At 49.5% G+C, this 21,061-nt stretch overlaps 1 protein-coding gene across 7 annotated transcripts in view; it reads right to left on the bottom strand.

Annotated features, from left to right (window-relative positions):
• Positions 1-1,158: 1,158 nt before the first annotated feature.
• Positions 1,159-21,061, bottom strand: part of FHL1 (four and a half LIM domains 1) — a 60,029-nt gene continuing 40,126 nt past the window's right edge. Inside the window, exons 1-7 of one of the 7 annotated variants that reach the window (XM_036839861.1) lie at positions 12,571-12,676; positions 5,564-5,745; positions 5,248-5,422; positions 4,469-4,638; positions 3,836-4,022; positions 3,062-3,261; positions 1,159-2,707 (exon numbers count right to left, since the gene is read on the bottom strand). In XM_036839861.1, the coding sequence (XP_036695756.1) occupies positions 2,624-2,707; positions 3,062-3,261; positions 3,836-4,022; positions 4,469-4,638; positions 5,248-5,422; positions 5,564-5,745; positions 12,571-12,592 (1,020 nt within the window). In that variant the 5' untranslated portion in view covers positions 12,593-12,676 and the 3' untranslated portion in view covers positions 1,159-2,623. Of the gene's footprint in view, positions 2,708-3,061; positions 3,262-3,835; positions 4,023-4,468; positions 4,639-5,247; positions 5,423-5,563; positions 5,746-6,976; positions 7,104-12,570; positions 12,677-21,061 lie in introns of those variants that run through there. The other 6 variants (XM_036839863.1, XM_036839862.1, XM_036839864.1 and 3 more) reach the window with 6 other exon arrangements.

Genomic DNA, 21,061 nt, shown 5'->3' with positions numbered 1-21,061 from the left:
GGGCTGAGAGAGGTAGTTGGAGCCATCAGTGGACTGGAGAGCGAAGAAGTAATAAATTCAGTGCGATGAGGAGGGGGACCAGGAAGGGAAGGCACGAGGTCACAGAGGCAGGTCTGGGTGCTGCCGAGGTCCAGGGCTTGCCCGCGCAGAGGCTCCGTCCCTTGCCACTGCCTGTCACCCAGCTCCCTTGGGAAGCAGAGGGGTGCCATCCCAACTCCCTACCCCACCCCCACTTCCTTGGTACCCCAGGAGATGACCAGACACACACACACACACACACACACACACTCACACTCTCCCCATTCATAGAAATGCTCACGGTTTCCTATAGACAGGTTTTGACTCCTAACAAACAAACACAGCAAATGTTAGCCCCAAAGGGGTTCTGTCCTTTGATTACCCTGGGCATGAGGCTCCTCAAAGACGAGGCCCTCTCCTCCCGCCTCTGCCTTTAGCTGAAGTATCCTGGGGACCCTTCCACCTGAGGAGTCTGCAGCACACACCCGTGTCGCTGGGCACCCAACGCCGTCCCGAAACGACCACATGGTGTGGACGGCTTGGACGCCTGAAGAACCTGAGCCTCGGGGGTGTGGCCGTGATCTACAAGCTACCTCCACCTCTGCCCACACCGTCCCCATGCCCCCCCACCCCTGAGATACAGGGGCCCCGGTGAGCAGCCTCCCAAATAAGCGGCAGCCTCAAGGTGGTGGGGGGGGGCGCCTTCTTCTGAAGGCCCGACGGTGGGGGAGTGGCAGTGGAGGGCACAGCAGCGTTCGCCACAGCTCGGGGCTCCAGGGGCCACAGGGAAAGGGCAGCCGACAAAACAGGGACGGGATGACCTCTCGATGACAAAACTTCAGCTGCAGTTCCCTTCCCACCCCCAACCCCCTGGCCAAAGGAAATCAGTGTGCTCTTTTTAAGGGATATGAACATCTGGGAAATGTTATTTTGGGTCAGAATGGGGTTTTCTGTTACTGTTTTTAACTGGATCCAAGTGCTGTTACAGGTTTGTTTTATCTTGTTTGTAATTCGTGTAGTTGCACTCAACCGCACTGAACTGAGCATCTCCTCGAAGGAAGGAAAAGGTATTCAGGTTTCTGGATCAGCAGTATCATCACCTTAGAACAATTGCACCGGACAGAATCAGAAGTCAGGAGGCAAGTTATTTATATGCTGCTTTATTTCTGTAAGGATACACTGAACTGTCAGATGATCATAGCTAATGACAAAATGTAGAAATGAGGCATCGGCTTCTCTAACCACTCCTACAAGAATGTTAATATGCACTGTCATTACATGTGTACTCTTGATATCGTCTCATTATACTATGTAATATAACAATGTAGCTAGAATACAGTAAGTAGGTGATCCTGCATCTCAGGTAAGCGCTACGTGGAAATCCGGTTCTGCCTGCGGGGACAGTGGCCTCCGCATGCCCCCAGAGAGCCAGCTAAGCTCTTGAGGAACAGTCCTCAGAATCCCAAGAGAAGGGACTTGGCGGGCCTGTTTATTAACACACGGACACAGCAGACAAGTACTGTGTTACAAGGGATTCCACTTGCCACTGTTGGGAAATGTCATATCCGTGTCAATGACAGTCCTGGCGCCTGCTCACCTATCCCTCTCGAGTTTTATGGTTACTTCTGTAGGATGACTTTCAAAACTGCAGGAACGTCTGAGGGGGCTAAAATATTTCCATGCAAGTCTCCAAACCCAATAAGCTATATTGCTATTAATTAAAACGAAAATATTATTAATTAAAAAAAGATAAAGGACAGCTGGGTTAGTTTTGTTAAGCTTCCAGAAGTATTCACTGTGATGACGTTCTTCTGAAACAGGCTTGTTTTCTCAGATCTGCCTACACTTTCCAAGTCACCTGCACGTTCCATGTTTGAAAGTAGGAACGCTCAGAAAACACGCCACACGGGGAACTCAAACGTTAGTTAGTACAGGGAAAAGGTCAGTTGAGAATTACAGCTAAATTCAAATGTTGTTTGTTAATTTTCTGGAAATCCGTGTTAGTCATTTGAAAGCACAAAAGAACAGAAGGAAGGTCTTGATGAGGAAGTTAAACCATGCATTTCGTAAGTTCTTTCTGCTCACAGAACAGGGTGAGCAGCCGAGTTGGAGCAGCCGCTGCAACTCTGATGTGTCGCGTAACCGACACGGTGGGTCCCAGCTGAGCCACAAGAGGCATCTCAGTGGGGGGCTTTATCTCTTAGGCTTCTTGCTTACATCACTAAGCAGCTACATGGTCAGCACTTTTCTGCTCTATGATAAACATGCAGAAGAGTCAATCTAGCTAAGTGTTCGTTTGCTAATTGCAGCTATGGAGAAATTAACTTTGCTGCAGGGTTGCTTTTTGCTAAATCCTAATATGATCACTGTGTGCCCTTACTTGAGTAGTAACTGTAAAATGGGAGGAAAGACAGAAGGAGCAACCCTGAAGAGGTGAAAGGCCGCTCTCGCCCTATGGGTGGTGCTGGGCAGAGGGCAAGGACACGAGGAACAAGACTCAAATTCCATTTTACAGGACAGGAGCCCCTGTCACTTTACAGCTTTTTGGCACAGTCGGGGCAATACACTTGCTCCTGATGGAAAACAAAGCGCTTGTTGGCCAGATTCATGGAGCATTTTTTGCAGTGGAAGCAGTAGTCGTGCCAGGATTGTCCTTCATAGGCCACCACACTGGAGCCTTTACCAAACCCTGTGGAGGAAACAAAAGCAAACAAAAGCGACAGCTGAGTGGACACAGGTGGCAGCCAGGCCGCCGCCTTGCCCATTCACGGAGCCGACAAGCACGCGGGCAGCGTCCGCCCGGCGCCCGGCCCCCCGCTCCACCGCGCACCGTCCCCCGCGCCGCCGGGACCTGAGAAGATGCCAGAGCTCAGTCGAGGGCCCCCTGCTCTCCAGAACCCACATCCCCTGCCACCGCCATCACCCTGTGACTGACGCGCACCGACCTCCCAGCACAACCAGTTTCTTTGATTTAGGTCAGGGCCATGGCATCAAAGTGGCCACCAGGAGGCAAACTTGGGCTGTTGGTGGGGTGTGCACTTACCGGGCCTCGAGGAGCTGCTAAGCTTCGATTTTTTCTATAAAGAACCACCACCCACGAGGGACAAGTCCTCTCTCCACCCGGATGCCTGCCCCGGAGGTTGGCGCTGGGAAACAGGGTGAGAGGCAAGCGTTTCCCGTGGCACACTGGGGGCTTCCTAGCTTTAGAGACTGGGTGGCTCACTCTTGACACAGTCCTTTTCCCTGAGGATGGCAAAAGTCTTCTCAAATGTACATTTCAAGGCTCCCCGGGAGATGGGAAAATTGGAGGTGGGGAGAGGGCCCAGGGCACGTGGACCGCGGCCGCGAGATGAGGAATGAAGTGATTGGCTCGGCTCCTGATCGCAAAAGAACTGCCCACTGGCACCTCTGAGCTAGCCTTCCGCTATGGGGTGTTCTCATCCCAGCTTCTCGCTCTCCGGCCTCCCCCCACTCCCCTCCCCTCCCCTCCCCCACCTCAGCCCATCCCGCTCCTCTCCCCCCACCCCTCCCCCCAGCATCCCCGCGCAGTGCCTGCCCGTGGCCGTGGGTCTCAGGCTCGTGATCTCCGGCAGCAGCGTTAGTTAGTCGGCAGTCGTCAGAAGTGTTCTGTGTTGCAAAGGCTAACCTGGCCTGGGGGAGAATCCAAACTATTTGGGGGCCTTCGGGACCACAGTGGCAGGGGGAGAGGGCATTCTTTGGGGCCTTTGTGGATGAAACCGACGACGTAGGAAAATGAGAGATGGTTACCATGCGCAAAACCTAGCCTGGCAGACTTAGCAAGGACTCTTTAGCCTACCAGTGATGGGGTTCTTGCATCCAGCACACTTCTTGGCCACAAAGTTCTTGTAGCAATCCACGCAGTAATACTGGTCCTCCACAGCGGTGAAACGCTGCCCAGCCAGCTTCTTAGAGCAGGTAACACACACAAAGCACTCGGCATGCCAGGGCTGATCCTGGTAAGTGATTCCTCCAGATGTGATGGCCTAGACCAGGGAGTGTAGCACCGGATTCAGATTCAACAACCATTTTGTTGAATGCCTACTACGTGCCAGGCACTGTGCTGGGCGCTCTGGTCTACAATATCTCATTGAATCGCCACAACGGCCATGGGAGGCAGGCGCTATTATTATCCCCCAGTTACAGATGAAGACACTGAGGTTCAGAGAAGGCAGGCCCCTGTGCGAGGTTACTACACAGCAACTGGGTGGAGGAGGCCGGCCTCCAGAGCCAGTGTGCCCACGGACAGCCTGCCCTGGCCTGGGCACGGCTTTCTACTACCACAGTCTCCTCATCTGTAAAACGAGAATAGTAATTCCTACGTCGCAGGGCTGTCGTGAGGATGGAATGGGATAGTGTGTGTGCAAGTGCTCTGCAAACTGTCAAACGCCTCTAGAAGCAATGGTCAGCGCAGAACTCCCTTGACACGTACCTTGTTGCACTTCACGCAATGCTTGGCAAACTTGGTCTCGTGGCAAGTCACGCAGTAGAAGTCCTCCCCTTTAGGGAAGAAGCTTCCCGTCCCAATGACTTGCTTGCAGTTGCTGCAGGTGAAGCACTCTTTGTGCCAGACGGTGCCCTTGTACTCCACGTTCTGATCTCCTGCGGGGGGAAGAGACGGGGTAGCCCCACTGACAGTGCTCTGCAGGGGCTGCATCCGCTGGCGCCGTCCTGGGCCCTCCAGAGGGGAGGAAATGCAGGCCCTGCAGTTCTTGGCCTCACGCTTCCATTCACCTACCCGCAGGGGCTTCTCTACCGCGTCCTCCTGTGGTCATGCCAACCCAGACTCTGTCAGGGAGGGGACCCCGGCTGTAGTGATTTAGGGTCAGATGCCTGAACCCCCACCCCCCCACCCCCATGGCCTTCGTGGACTCCGAGATTCAACGGGGGACTACGTGACCCAGAATTACACCCTAAGGAAGAAGCATGCTTCGATCACTTACTATCCCAAGTGAGAAAGCGCTACATACTTTTCACTTCCTTCTCTTGCCACAGACAGTTCTCTCCAGTGTTCTTTAGTTGCCGAGTGTGTGCGTGTGTGCGAGCATATATGTGTACACATATATACGTGTATATATATGCGTGCATATATACGCTGAACTCCGGCCGCGGCTCCCAGCAGCACCAGCCCCATCACCGCAAGCAACCCCACGCCACGTCTGCCCTCAGGGCCTCCTCCCTGGCTGCCCTGGGGCTGAGTGCGGCCGGTACCTGCCACGATCGGCTTGAAGCAGCCCTTGCACTTGGGGGAGTCCTCCCGAGTGGTGCACTTGTTGCACAGGATCTTGTTGTCCTTGGCCACGAAGGTCTCATTGGCCAAGGAGCGGAGGCACTTGGCGCAGCGGAAGCAGGTGTCGTGCCAGTAGCGGTTCTTGTAGTGCACCTCCTGGGAACCAAGCAGGGGGCCGGACGCCGTGAGCGGGGCCTCCCGTCAAGATGACACGGTCCCTCACACCAGAGCCCGAGCGGAAGGGCCGGCGCCCCGTCCAGGTCCACCCTCGGCCCCGCCCACCCCCGCGGCCGCTACCTTGGCGTCGGCGCCGATGGGCTTGCGGCACTCCACGCACGTGTTGGCGCAGAACTTGTCGAAGCACTTGAGGCAGCAGTGGTGGCCGTCCTTCTGCACGTACTTCTTTCCCTGCAGGGCGTCCCTGCAGTAGTGGCAGTTGAATTTCTCAGCCATGGTGCCCACCTTGTAGCTGAAGGGACCTGCGGGGGACGAGCAGGTGGGACAAATGACCAACGGGAAGGCCGGAGCGTGGCCCGAGGGGCTCTGGGGAGGCCACCACGGGACCCAGGTGACAGGCGCTTCACCGTGACTCCTGCGATGAAAGCGCCCCGCGGTGAGGCCCCGGGGCCCCGGGAGAGAGAGTCCCGCTGGGCCATCCCAGCACAGCGCTGCCTCACAGAGGACACTGGGGGAGGGGGACAAGGGTTCTGGTGGGCACGGGGCCCCAAGTGGTGGGGTGAGTGAGGGCAGGGCTGGGACGGGGCAGGCAGGAGGGGAGGCCGAGCCTACACCAAAGGACAAGGACACAGCTCTCTGGGCCGAGTCTGCAGGCGGGCAGCCCAGCTGGCAGGGAGGGAGGTGCCCAGGCCCTCAGTAGAGGCCGAACCAGGAACCCCCGCCTACAACTTCCTCGGCGGGGAGAGCATCCTCCGGACGCCCGGCTGTCCTCCTCCCTGCAAAATGCAGTTCATCTGAACAGAAACTTACTGCTGACTCTGGACCACGCTAGCCACGTAAGCAATGCTTATTAATTTATTTTAAATGTCCGCTTTTATTTTAAATCTGCCAGAGCACTTTTTAATCCCTGAAAAGATCCTAAAGAATTATTTCCAAGATAGTTTACTGACTTTTGAGGCCCAAGCCATCAGGCAAGAGAGGACTTATTTAAAAGGCACTCTTGACGCATACCGGCCAGTTTTGCAAATGTGAACTATCTGTCACAGTGACATTCGGTTTTGTGATGCGCCAAAATCAAATCCCCCTTTGTTTAAGCAACTAAGGGTCAATACAGTCAATGAACTATACGATTTAGGACATTTGCAATTTTAAAGTATAATCTGGGGGAAAATGGTTATTCCAAGAACCCCCTCCATCGCCTTCATATGAACTACTCCGTCCCACCCCGCCCCCACCCCCGGAATCACAGGGACTAAAAAGCACTCTGTTAATCCTGCCACCAAAGAGGTACCAAATGTGAGTTTCTATTAGCTCCCAACTTCTGTAAGCAGACGCTAATTTCTTCCTGTCTCCCTGAGAAAGAAACTTACACGGGTAAGTAGACAGCAATTATTTAATTTGCCCAGGAAACAGGAAAACAGAGACTATTTCTCCAACTACCCACAAACGTGGTTATTGTGCAAGCGAACACCCCAGGAGTAATTTAGAGAGAAAGAACGAGGGAAAAGAAACGAGCAGTTGCCCGGTACTCACCACAGCTCTTCCACTAACTGGCCAGCCCCAGACTCCCACTTTGGGTCCCATTCCCAGTTTTTTTAATACAAACACATGTCCAAGTTGTTTGGATCCTGTTGCCGTAGGCAACCAAACAGCAGAGTGAGCTAAGGAAACCACACCCTGTGTCTGAGCACCGCCGGGGCTGGGCTGAGGCGGCGGACTCGCACTCAGACCGGCCTCCGACAAGGGCAGGTGGGCAGCACCCCCAGGCCCGCCGGCTCCTGCTCCCGCACACAGACCCCTGAGCACTGAAGCCAAGGAGTGACAGTCTTGAGCGAAGACAGGTGCTTGCGACAGTCGTGTCCCAGCTCAGAGATTTACTGAGACTACAGAACGGTTCTTACTGGCACTTTTCCCCCAAAAGAAAACCGGGGTGTTCCCTTACATAACTGGGTTAGAAAGGAAAAGTAGAGCCATGATGAAACCAGGGTCTATCTCCTTGAACTACGCGCTGTTTACTTAAGGCAGCTTTTAAACTGTCTTTAGCCCCCGTGTACACTGGAAAGAGTGCCTGTCACGGATAGAATGTTGAAAATCACTCTCCTTAATTCATTCTTGTTGGCCTTTCACATGTCACATAAAATCCTTGTCTTATTAGCTCTTCCATATTGAAATTGTGCACTCAGCGAAGATTTACTTTCTTGTTTAGAGCTGTGTAGAGAAACCAAATAAATCTCCGGTAACAGTAAGTGCCAGGAAATTAAATTATCAGTGGGTCCTAAATGCCATTTGGCAGGAAGTCAGAATTTGTAAGATTAGACAGCGCTGGCTTCCTGCGTGGCTAGAGACTATCTTCTTGGACCACATTTGAAAATCCCTCCTCTCTTACCGAAGTCTCTATTTAGAGTAAGTCTGAACCCAACTCATTTTAATATCACTCTCTTTTGATGTCATTCAAAGAAGAAATGGATTCTAAATATTTCTATACTAGAGTACCATACAGAGACCCACCTAAGGGATGGTTCTGTCTCATGGTATTTCTGAATCCTAGCTTTATGGTAAAAATACAGGTATTTATGTCATACAAAAAAACAAACTACCAGAAGACACAGTGAATTCCATTTAGAGCTTTTGGAGAGAAGGAAAACCACTATGGTTTCATACTACCAGAGAGATCTTACCTGCCAAGCCTTTCCCACCTTAAAACCACATACTTTCAAACTATTATTTTACCAACGCCAAGTTCTTCATTGGTTATTTTCATCGTTCTAGAACACGACTCGCCCAAGAGTTTCTAGGCATCCACACGATGAACTAATCCATGGCTCAGCAATGAACATGGCAGAACCAGAGAGTGTTGAAAATGGAGTCACTGAATCTGTTCACCACTTTATCACACCTACAGTGCAGGGTCGTAAAACCAAGCAGAAGGGAAATTCAGTGAATACTACTAAGGAAAGTCCCACCACTTGGTGTTTTTGAGTCCTAGCTGTAGGCATTATTATTTTTTCTTTCTTCAGTATGAAAAGCCCAGGGTCATCTCATATTCCCCGCCAATGCATACTTAAACCCAGAGAGCGTGTATCCAGATGAGTGACAGATTTCAAACGGCACACCCTTTAGAACAGCTTTCCACAGCTGCCTCGAGCCTCTTTCATGTGTGTGCGAACACTTATTTGTCAAGATAAAATAGGCACTTCTAGGAATGCAGGCTCTATTGCCTAATAAGTAAACAGGCTGGAAATACTTAAAGCATGTTAACAATGTCGATGTCAAATTCATGAACTTTAGTACTTTTTTTTGCAATAAATCCAGTAAGTGGAACTTTGGGCAACGGGAATGAGCTTACCTTGTGGTTTTCTAACCTTATGATTATTTGGTCCAAAACTATTTCAAACCTTCACACAGTGTACTTAGGAAGAAGTTGGAGTAATACATTCCTGCTGATGAGATAGTTACCACATCAGACCTCTGCATAAAATATGGACAATGTGCAGAAGAGCAAAATATTTCATTACTACTTATCCTCTAAGAGGTTAACAACTCTAAGAAAACGGCTTATAAATGACGACGCTGACAGAGGTTCCTAAAAGACAGCAAATACCCTGATTTGTGGGCTGCACCAAATGAGTCACAGTTAAGCACTGACTTCATGAGGAGAGAAAAGCTCTACGCTTTCCTTTCTTTCCCCTTGTTAGAAATAAAAGAATAGAGAAAAAAATGAAGGTGGCATTTTCACGTCCTCTTTGGGGCTCTCTTTAATCTTAGTGAATGACATAGACTTAGGTGTATCTCTTAGGGAATAATTTTTTACCCTCTTAGCAATTTGTAAGTACATGAAATACAAAACCTTTTAACCTTCCAAAACTTCCAGATCTGTTTGCCTTGACCTATTGCTGTTATCTGGGAAAGGGCGTCATCAATCGTGAGATGAAACACTGGATACATACCAGTAGGACACTACTTCCCTTCCTGCCTTTGTCCAGGACATGTTTGCCCCAGGGAAGCTCTCTGACTAATCATTTTATAACAAAGATTTCTGTTTTAGAAAATCAGGGAGCAGCGCCTGTGACCCTAAGGTGCTGATGTCTAACTGACAGTCCTTTATAAGACTTAGCTGGTTGGAATGCAGTTGGAAATGTGTCAAATTTTAGGTATTTATTCCAAGATGGTAGCCTGATTTTCTTGCTATGCCTGCTTCAAAAGACACATCATTCTTCACTTAATAAACAAGCTTCCTCTTTCAGAAAATTCCTGAAGTACATCCAACATTCTAAGAGGGGCCTATATAAACCTCAGTATCTCAGTAAAAAGTTTGGCTTCCGATTTAATCATGTACACATACAAGAAATATAACATTGCAACATCTGTTTTTTTTTTTTTTTACTATAAACCTCATTAGAGAAGATCCAATTTGTATTTAATAATCTTGTTTCTGCCTTATATGTATTCTCTCATGGATTTCTTGCTAATCTTCATTTTTCCCCTCCTGCCCAAGTGGCTCAAAATAAGAATATTTAGGGAAAAAGTGAGTATTATGACTAGGTAGCATTTTTCTAACTATGTGCTTTCCCCGAGTGGTATAATGTACAGTATAAACAATGAACAGCAACTCAAATGGGAAAATATGCAGGTTATTTCTGGTCTGTTAATGGCTAAGTGCAACATACCAGGACGTTAGTCACTCCACGTATGAGAACATTCAACACACGGAACGAAGCCTTCGCTGATGAAAGGGAGGCTTGCGCAGCAGTCGCGCCTGCGCACCTGGAGGCGCCGCCCCACGCAGAGGATAAACACCTGCACAGCTGCGACAGGGAGGAGGGGCTCACGAGTCACTGAAAAGTGGGCTTTCAGAGAATTGCACAGAAAATCGGAAAGTGGTTTTTCCCTTACAAACAGACCAGGTAACAGTTCCATGTTATTAGCAACTTCGCCGGTACGCTGCGTTTAGGAAAACCCCCGCCAACTCTCCTTTGGCTTGCTGGTCACAGGTAACCCGGTTTAGATGACACCCGGGATCAGGAGGGCTGCATAGAGATGATCAAACGAAACATTACGTGCCCCTGAACTTACCCCGGGCAGATCCTATGCCAGAGCCACTCTGTCCTGACACAGAGCTTTTCTGAACGTCGCACACAATACGTGCAGCACGTTCTGCCTCTCGCACCGCAGAGAAAGGGCTTCTGACCTGGTAGCCAACACAACATGTGTTTTCAGCTTTTCTAGTTGTGGCAAAGTAGCAGGCGGTCGTTTGGTGGTCATTGAAAGTACAAGACGTTCAGTTTCACCCTCGACCAAGGCTTCTGACTACCACTTTCCAGTTATTTCAGGAAGTCAGTCCACCAGGTCTGCTCCCCTCGCCCACCCGTTCCCGTCACACCCCTGCCTGGAGAGGATGCTGGGTGACTTCACTGCCCTCCCACCCACCCCGTCCTCAACCTGAAAAGCCAAAGGGTAAAGGAATGAAATCTGCACAACTCTGCAGATGGTAAGTGTTCAATAACAAAAGGATCAATTCTTGTCCTTGAAACGTCCTCTCAAGTATGTGGACGGTCCCTAAAAATGGTTCTCATCCATCCAATTATCCGAGCCTCTATTTTGTCCACACAAAGTCCAATTCAGGGTACTGTGGGGCTTCTTTCTGTGAGCACTTCTTTCTCAACTGCTTTCACGGACCTATGAACCTAATGTAACACAAGATGATAGTCCCTGATTTTAAAAATCATCTAGAAGGTGTCAGTAATCTGTCTAGTCACAGTTATAGCCTCCAGATTTACTATAAGAATAATGTCACGATTTGGTGCACTTTAAAAATCAAGGTTGGGTGTGTTATAAATATGTCACCTTTGAGATACATTTCCCTATTCTGTCATTTAATTAGTAAATAAAACGGGGAGTTAACGTGAGTTCAAGGTCCATTGGAACAACTGCTACAGCTGACTGTTGTCTACACCCAGAGAATATGTATGTTAGCCGATTACCACAATCTCAGGCGTGTGGTGCCATGTTTGTTAAATGGCTCCTGGGGGGTGGGGAGAAAAACAGACAGCTCTTGAACACTTGGGAACAGAGAAGACATTGCACACTGATTCATTAAAGCAGTGCATTCCATCACAGCATATTTGTTGTAAAACAACGAAAGAGAAATTTCTCAAAGTATTTCCATTGTTTAAGTATTGACAGGCAAAAAATATGTATATATTGACAAGCAGTTACAAGCTTTCAAAATTAATTTTTCCAAAAGACTGCCGCTGATAATTATAATACTTTGCCCCTTAATCTGAAAGCTGGGAGATGGGACGAAGTGCCTGGTTGCTACGAAAGGGGACTGTTACTTAGGCAGAGGGCAGCAGAGCCACGGCGACGTTCCTGGCTTCGCAGGAGAGAGTGGCAGCAGGCTGAGTCCGGAGAGCCGGGCTTTCTGGGGAAGCTGGCTGTCCTTCGGCCCCCATCCCGGGCGAGTCTTGGCCATGGCCCAGGGGCTTCCTCAATGTCAGGAAGACTCTCACGGTAATGACGGTCTAGAAGTTCCGAACCTTTGCCCCTTTTTCTGATCAGAACAATTAATAACCTACGTGTCATATCAAAAGTATCATAGCAATTTCTTCGGGAAGAAAAAACATGGAAAAGATGTTCTCCTTTTCTGAGAAAAGGAGAGATGTGGTTAAGTCAGTATGGACGTTCTTAGTTATAAATCTTCCTCCTTCCAGCTCCATATTCGATTGACCTTTTCTAAACACTTTAAATTCGATTTATAGCACTGTCAAGATGAAGATTTGTATCTTATAAATAATAAAAAACTTCCTAAAACAACAAAGAAAACCTCCTTCCTCATACAGTCTCTTTCAGCTTCATAAGATGTCCTGGAAAATGTACAATACAGTAGTACGTTTATACATTAAAAAAAAATAAGGCACTCAAACTGCTGATTTTACTTGAATAAGAATAATCTTTTGTCTTGGAAACAGCATTCGAAGAAGGCAAGGACAGAACAGAGACGAGCTATGATTTACTATTTAGACAAGGCTAAAATCATTTTGTCGAAAAGTATCTTTTAGACAAATCATAAGATTCAGTGCCCAAATAAAATTGTGCTTCCTAGAAGATAAAGAATATGAAGCTTTTACCTGAGTGTCTATGGGAAGCCATGGCTTAGAGACCAAGTTCAGGAGCAGCACCTAGACCAGTCTTCCCTCAAGCCCAGCTGATAAGGCTGTGGCTCAGTTGTGAACATACATTTAAGGGGAAGCGGCTAACACAAAAATAACCAAGAGCAGATGGCCCACCCCTCCCCAGAGATCACAACCTTAATCCCACTAGAAAATTCTTAACCATTTTAGGTGATCCAAGGGAGAAGAATAGGACCCAGTAAAAATACCAAACACTACATATAAATACCTGTGGGGCTACTCAGCATCCAAATTAGCTCCAGAGCCAGAGAGGCCACATAGAAAGTGATCCCTGTACCGGAATAAAATTTGGACTCGGCTCTGGCATACCTTAACGCTGAGCCACCCTCATTAATCCACTTTATATGCCTAAAGAGCTTGCATTTGGTCCTTTGAAGAATTCATTTTTGTGCTGTTAATGATAAAAGTAACTATAAGAGACAGACTTACGCTACCAGTGTAATTAAAAGCGATTAGACACTATGAATATACAGATCAAGGGCATTATCTCTGTCCTACTTGGTCTGCACCAGAGATCAGGAGAATACCGAAGACAGCAATCCTAGCCTCGTATCTCCTTAGTGTCAGAGCAGGGCAGGAGGGAGAGACATACACGCCCGCTATGTACACCAAGGAAGAGACATTGTCCCACAAACGAAATCTCTCGCTCTTCACTGTCAGGAACAATGAATGTTAAAAATATGGACGAAAACATGGCGCCCTAACATGCTGCAACGGCTCAACAGGTCATCCAGTGGCCGGAGGCTGGTCATCGGGATGGAGCTCCAGGCGAGCCGAGGTTCTGAGGAGGGCCTGTGAGTCCCCCCCACCAGCCCCCGTCCGGGTCCTCCTCTAGCCTCATCCCTGCCCCCCTCGCCCTCATGCCTCTCTGGCCCCTGCGCCCTCCAGACACGCCCCACCTCAGGGTCCTGGCGGCCATCCCCTCAGCACGGAGCCTCTCACGGCTGCTCCTCTGCTTCCTTCAAGGCTTTGCTCCAAGTCGCTTTTGCAGTGCCGTCTTCTTCAGCCACCCTGTTTAACATCGCAAACATGCTCCCCGCCCCCGCTCTCCCTACCTCTTCCCCAATTTGTTCCCCGCAAAAACTCTATGTTGAAAAAATGAATTAAAAGACGTGGAAAGTGTTAATCAAGTCACATATGAAACGGAAACGTGGTCCCACCTGGAACCCAAAAGTGGCTTCAAGCCGTTGAACTTCAAGGAAAGGGGACGACCTGCGCTCCGGGTCAGGCCACGTCTCGCCTAGCGCTTGTCACTGGTGTCACCCTCTTCATGCATCTTCCCCCCAGGCTGAGGGCCGGGGTCATGCTTTACTTGGCTTCCTGCTCCCAGAACCAGCAGGTGAGCGATACACGCTTCACGATGAATGAATCAATGAGCTTCACGGCTCTTATGCTCTTCAAACGTTTAATGAAAAGTTATTCTAAACATATTTTGGACCCTTCAATGTAAAACTGACTAAAAACACAGCAATGTTGTTATATACGGGTTATATGAAACATACTCAAGAGAAACAGCTGAACTGTCTTGGATTATTAAAGTATGGTATGCATTCAACTTAAAAAAAAAGTTATTCTAAAAGATAGCTAAAACTGTCGGTAACTCCTAGTTAGCTGGAAAATGATATAACAGTAAAGCCCCGGACGTTACAGGCAGATTTATTACATGTCAAAAAAATAAAAATAAAAAAACAGGAGAGAAAGCCTGGGAAAAGAAGGGAAGGGGCACTGCGCTCCCAGCGCGCCTCCGCAGCCTCTTGCTTATCTCGGCTGATTGCGTTCTGGCAGGGAGACCGGCCAGTCTGAACGACGCCACGCCCCTCAAACAAACTCACACTTTTCACCCAGAGGAAACGCTCTTAATTTATTAGAGGATTAACCTTTACTAAATTTTCGGTTTTAGTGAGGTGTATTTTTAGGTAGAGCTGAGGTGTTTTTAAACGCCCCTCTCGCCGTGCCATGAACGATAAGCTCAGCGCGCCCAAGGCTCTCCTCCACGAAGTGAAAGGTGACAACGGACTATGGACAGACCGAGAGCCATATAAAATGAGCAAATAAACTGAAATCTCTTTTGCCCGAAACACGAGGAAAAACACAAAAACAAGAGGACTGCTTTCTGACCATTCATCATTTAGCCACTCCGACCAGCCGGGGTGAGCCGGGAGCCCGGACGACGACGACAGCATTCACTCTGCACCAACCAGGTGAAGTCGGCCTCCCGAAGAACTTCATGCGGTATGACCAGCACCTGCTCTGACATCTGTCCCCACTGCCCATGTCCTCAAGTCACAAAGCTGTAACTTTCACAAAACCAAAACAGAGAAAGCCCTCTGTCAGCTGAAAATCAATTTCTCAGCAAGAAGAGTCGGGGGCTCAGTGGTTCAGAAACTTTGACGGTCCCTCAGCAGACACCCGAACGGGCACCAGTTTCATCAGCGTCTGAGCCACCTTCATTTCACATCACACGTTATGTGTGTACCAGCATCCCTAATAATCACTGTACTGTTTACAAAGCACCTTCATATGCTGTTGGTGGGGCTGGCTGGTGTTTCAGGAACAAACCTCTTCAGCGTCTGAAGGCCGCATTTCGGGCCTTCCGGCCTCCCCTGCTCCAGCGAACATCAGGATGACTTCTCAGTGAGCGCCGGGCATCACAGCTCCTCGGCCCCCTCTCGCCTGAGAACCCCCGAGACTCCACTTGCCTCAGGTTATCTACACACTCTTGTCCTCCAACCACGCTGCACTTACATTTAACCCGCCTTTGGCTCGACCTGTAGATAGTACCACCCCACCCATTGGTTGATTTTATAAGAACACTTGCTGAACACATGTCCTACTGTGCAGTGCAAGATGTTTTGCTGGTCACAAAGAATAAGAGACAGTCCTTCCTTTGCAGTGTACCAAGATCAACGTACAGATGACTAGCACGCAAGGCACAGCACGGTGAGTATGACAAGACAGATGGAAAGTGGTGCCGAGATTTATCACAGGCAGAGATCACATCGGGTTTGGGGGATCGGACAAGACTAGATGGCTGGGATGGTACGTGCCCTGGGCCCTGAAGAACGGGGGATACTGCAGCACGCAGAGAAGGGCAGGGGCCATTCCAAGAAAGGGTACAGTGTGAGCAAAGGTACGAGCAGAGCAGGGCCCGCTCCAGAGGCAGGATGCAATCCCTGCAGGCGGGAGCGCAGGACGAGAGCACGGTGGCACACACAGCCACATGCACGGGGAGAGCACAGCCTGGCAAGGAATGGCGCGGGCAACAGCCTGAATGAGGGCACCCAGGGCAGTGGGCACGGAGAGGAGAGCTGGAAGGGACACCGTGGGGCAGGACCAAGAGGACGGCTTAGGTATGTCAGAGAGGGAGGAGCCGTGAGCCCTCTGAGGTCGTGATTCTGGGTGATCGGGGAAGCGATGGGGGACGTGGGAGGCGGAGCCGGTGTGGGGAAAAACGGCACTTTATTTTGGGCTTTATAAGGAGGTTCTTCTGAGATGTCAACAACTAAGCCCCTTTAATAGGGTCCAAGTTGTCAAGCCAAGAGAGAAACAGGGATGAGGGTGAGGTTCCAGTGGAATCATGTTTGTGGGGATTCTTGCCCTGCAATCGAACCTCAGAATCTCTACCTCGCAAATACCACTGGGAGGATCAAACTTCCAAAGTTCAAAGGGGTGCAACCTAAGAGTCAAACATGACAAATTCAGTGACCTAGTTGGCCCACATCTTGGGAGTTCCTCACTCACGGCTTGGCTTGTGGTCACCCTTCTCCCCTGACTGTAGTTTTCTTCTCCCGAAGAAATCTGAAAACTTACTCAGGTTCACTTACTGGCTGTGAGTCGCCGCCAGAGGCAAGAGAATGATAACAAGCTGGAATGGAGTCTTTGTGGATGTATCAGTGGTTTCATCTGAATTTTTCTCTTCCATTCTTCCTCTTCTCCCCATGCCTACTACTAATGCATTAACACACGGCAAGTGTTTTCTCAATATAACTTTGTCAGACTCCCCAGTCCCTCCACCAACAATTTTCCCGAGCGACTCCAACCGCGAGATTAAGGCACCTAGTAATGCACCGAGACACGATGCGATTCCATGCTGAGCACTCCAGAGTATTTCTTGTCCTATGTGCTCTTGCCAGAAAAAGCCCAGGACAGCTTCTGCCATCTCATGTTCCTGTCAACCTTCAGAGTGGGAAAGGGTACTTTTTCTTACCGAGTAGCCAAATTTTGCATAGTCACCGCTTAAGTGTCACAACTCAGTGTCACCACCAGTCAAAGAATAAAACGAGGGGACCCCCTCGAACCACACGAGGGGCAATTATATCAGGTAAGGCCCGAATGAAAGCAAACCTGGAATTCTTCCTCCCCAAAGGGCCTCTGAATCTCGGAGCGAAGGAGAAAGGGTGGCTATGAAAGGGGAAGACCTGTTACAAATGAGATAAGATACTTGAAACAGAAGACCCTGGAAATGGCCAAGCACCTTGGAAGTGCTAATTCACTCCAGTGAAGGCCTGTTCATTTCACAATTCACCCAGGCTTAGAAAATCTCCGTGTAAGACTCAGAGATTAAGCATTTAAACACGTGCCGTGGCCTCTGCCATTTGATTTTTGAAAATGTCATTCCATGATTAGTAACAGTTTTAAATGTCTCCTGTCCCCAAAGCCTGCCCCTTCCTATACCGCTCCTAGACTCTTGCCAAGATGTAGGAACTGTACCAACCGCACCCGAGAGATATTTCCGTGGGCTTCTAACCAGAAATCACCATCAGGACAACATGAACAAATGACTTTCAAAGTTAGCCACTATGATGATCTCAGATTTAAAAATATATATTTGAAGTGGCACTTAAAAGAGGAAATAAAGAGAAAGTGATAAGAGAAACGAAACAGAAATCAGAAATAGTTTTAGAAGGAAATACACAATACAAATACAGAATTTCAGATCAGAGGAAAACGAATATTTCATGAAACGGAGAAGCTTGTAGGGATAAATCTTTGTCATATTTTAGGTGTTAAAATTCTCTTCCAGTCTATTTCTACCACCACCACCCACTTGTGATATATCTGTTTTATTTCCACGTTGCCATGTGCCATGACTCAAAACACCCTTTCAATCATGCTAACTCCTGGCATTCACCAAGCCCACCTGTTATGGACATTTCAAGCCTCTGATAGATGCTTGAGAGCTAAACATTCCATGACCCTAGTCTATAATTTAGCCAGCTGATTAATATCCATAACAGGACAGAACAGCAAATCAAATAAGCTTCCATCTCCTTACTCTTAATTCTGCTACCTGGGACCGACTGCCTTGACCAGAGGTGTGATCATAATAACTCACGAGCCCTGCTTTGGGGTGTGAGATCTCAACTAGTAACATACAACCTGTGCTCATGTACCAAAGGACTGGAATTACTACATCCCCTCATTATGCACTGGTGCTTTCAACTCCGAAACAGGGGAAAGCCCCAGAATTCAGGGTAGAGGTTGGAAACACAAGTGGTTCTCTGGGGTTGGTCATGGGGCACAGAAGTGGGTGTGGGAGCACAGGGGGAGGAAGGGCGTCAAGCCGCGATCTGGGCATCACTCAGGAAGTCTAGATTTTGTCAGGCAACAGGGTTGACTGTTTGACAGCAGGGCCAATCGGGTTTCTGGAGGATTGAAAGCCTCACTTGGTCCCCATCTGCCAAGTTTCCCCGAGGGCCATTATTCGTCTGCCTGACCCAGGAGGGTGCTGGTCCACGGTGACTCATGTCTGGGAGAGCAAACGTGAAGATCTTTCTGCGGGAAGAGCTACCCTGTTGGCGAGGACAGGCACTATTACCGGGAAACTCAGTGGCGAGACGGGGTAAAGGCCAGTGCGCCCTGCCGTGAGGTTACTGCCCCGTCCGTCTGTGCACGGGGAGGACGCGGCACGGGGGCACGGGCTCCACCTTCATCAAGACCGCATGATGACAGAGTCGGAAGTGACCGCAGAGGCCTCATCTTACGGACGGGAAACTAAGGCCCAGAGACGGGGGGTGACTTCCTCACTGCGTTAGCAGCAGCTTCAGGTCTGGAACCCGGGTGTCGGGCCCCCCAGGGCGCCGCTCCGGGCACGTCACACTGCCGCCAGCAAGGGCTCTACTCACGTCGCCGGAAAACCTGCTCAATGGGGGTCACGGTCCCTTGACTTCTGGTCATCATCGGCAGAGGCTGGGTGCCTGAGTCACCGACACCGAGACTAAGGGACAGCTCTACGATCTGTGGATGAAAACACCTCGTAGGTTCTCTCACGCAAAGCCAGGGTCTAGTCAAAGTGACCGTACACTTCAGCCGAGCTCAGTGGGAAGCGGCAGCTGATACGGGGCCGAGAGAGCAGGGCCCGGTCGATGGAGGAGCAGAGGGTCTCCCTGGAACAGCTGGCACTCCAGAAGCACGAGCGAGTCGTTTCAAAGCTCTGGAAGTCAAGCAGCACGTTCACCGTGCCAGGCGGGCAGCACACGAACAGAACGACAGGGACACGAGGTCCAGCAAGCACAGCCCAAGAAGGAGTCTGTGGCTGGAGTGGCAGAAGCCACCACAGGTCACGCACTCGGAGAGATTACATCACGTTCACCTCAAACTCCAACGCTTCTTGTTGGTTTTCCAGCAGTGTGATAATCAAAGAGAACAAGCATGTGACTACGGACCGAGTGTAAACAAGACCAGATTGTCGGAGGCAGGGAAACCCAATGAACAGTGATGGTGATCACTGCATTCAATGGAACTCAGGCGAAATGCTTTAGACTGGACCATGACTATTTTTGAAGGCTTCCACGAAAGAAATTCAAGTCTTAATTTTATATGAGATTGTTTGAGCAACCAACATTGTTCTAAGACAAATAACATAGAATTTGCCCTGGGTTTAATATGGGGTTGTTTTATAAAGTTTCAAGGGAATACAGCATAGTGGCTAAGGGCATGGACTCTGGAGCCAGAATGTCTAGAATCGACTCCTGCCTCCACCACTTAGTGGTTGTGTGCGAGCAAATATTACTTAACTTCGCTGTGACTCAATTTGCTCATCTTTAAAATGGGGATAACAAGAGTACCTACCTTAACAGGGCTGTCATGAGAAATAGTAAATACTGGCAACATTTAGAACAGTGACTGGCACACAGTAAGCACAACGTGTTATTATTTATTCAATTTCACTCTAAAAATACGGATGTCCCAAGAAGCAGATTCCTGCAAAAGAGGAATTTATCCTCAAGTTTACCAATCCACAAGGGATATGTGGAAAGAGACAAGAGCTCAGGATCTTGGCCCAGAGCCCAGCTGCGAGGATTACGGGCCTGAGAATGACTGGGGCACCCAAGAACAATTCTGAAAGTCCTAGGAACTCAGAGGAATCAGCCCAGAGGGGAGAGCTGTACCTCCCATATGGACAAGGAGGGTTTATGAACACATGACGGAGACCTACGGAGAACAAAACTCTGCCCTTTCGATCCTCTAGTGAAAATAAAAGACCCACTAGGTCTAGGTCTCCTGCTCAGTCTTGGGCTGGGGAGGGATCTTCCCTACATCCCTCCTACAAGTAAGGGCCCAGTGAGCCCAATGGATGATCAGACCTTCGTACACGATGAATAAGGCCTTGCTTCGATGAGACTAATTAACGAGGTAGGCCCCCTGCGGCTCACATCTCTGGTCTTCAGTTGGCCTATGAAGATCAACAGTGAGAAGAGGCTGCCTGTATCACTGGGAGCCACAGCTCCGGCCAGAACACAGGTTAGTCTTGGATCGCGTGAGTTCATTCGGAATGAATGCCAAGGACACGCATCTGAAGACGCTATCTTCTTAGGCCACTTACAAGGAGAACTCAGCAGCTCGGCTGAGGTAAGGCTGCTTGGGGAGAGACTTCGCTTGAGTGAGCACAGTCAGGCCGAAAGTCTCAGGGCGGCAGAACTGAGATGTGCGTCGTCTACCCCACCCCTGAGCAAAGATACATTGTGCTCAACCCCCCATGCCCAACCCCAAGATGAGCTCAGGTTTAGGCACCTGGAGTTGGGAAGACTGACAGAAGACTGTTATCTGACCAACCTACGGACAGGCCGATGCTATGATGGCAACGGCCCAGCACCTGTGAACACTCCGTGACTAGGGGAAGAGAGGTCACAGAGTCAGGTCCACCGATCTCACCCGAGAGCCCTAAGGCTAACCCCCTCCTATTAGGAATGGCTCCTCAAACCCCAAGACTCAGCTTGACCCAGGAGAACCCAAGGAAGGGTGTGGGGCGGCTCACTGGCGAGGCAGGCTAGGGGCAGGAGTTGCTCTGACATCAGCTGCGGGGAGAGGAAGGGCAGCTGCTCCAAAGATTCTGAGGCTCCTTTAAGAACTCCCATAACCTTCTCTCCTCGTGGCAGGGAGTGGGGAAGGCCTGCAGCCACAATCTCTCCATCTCATATAACTGTAA

The sequence above is a fragment of the Balaenoptera musculus genome, chromosome X (assembly GCF_009873245.2).
Source record: "Balaenoptera musculus isolate JJ_BM4_2016_0621 chromosome X, mBalMus1.pri.v3, whole genome shotgun sequence".
Classification (NCBI taxonomy): Eukaryota; Metazoa; Chordata; class Mammalia; order Artiodactyla; family Balaenopteridae; genus Balaenoptera; species Balaenoptera musculus.
Note: the sequence above shows the minus strand (reverse complement) of the source record. Positions and strands in the feature narration are given on the sequence as shown.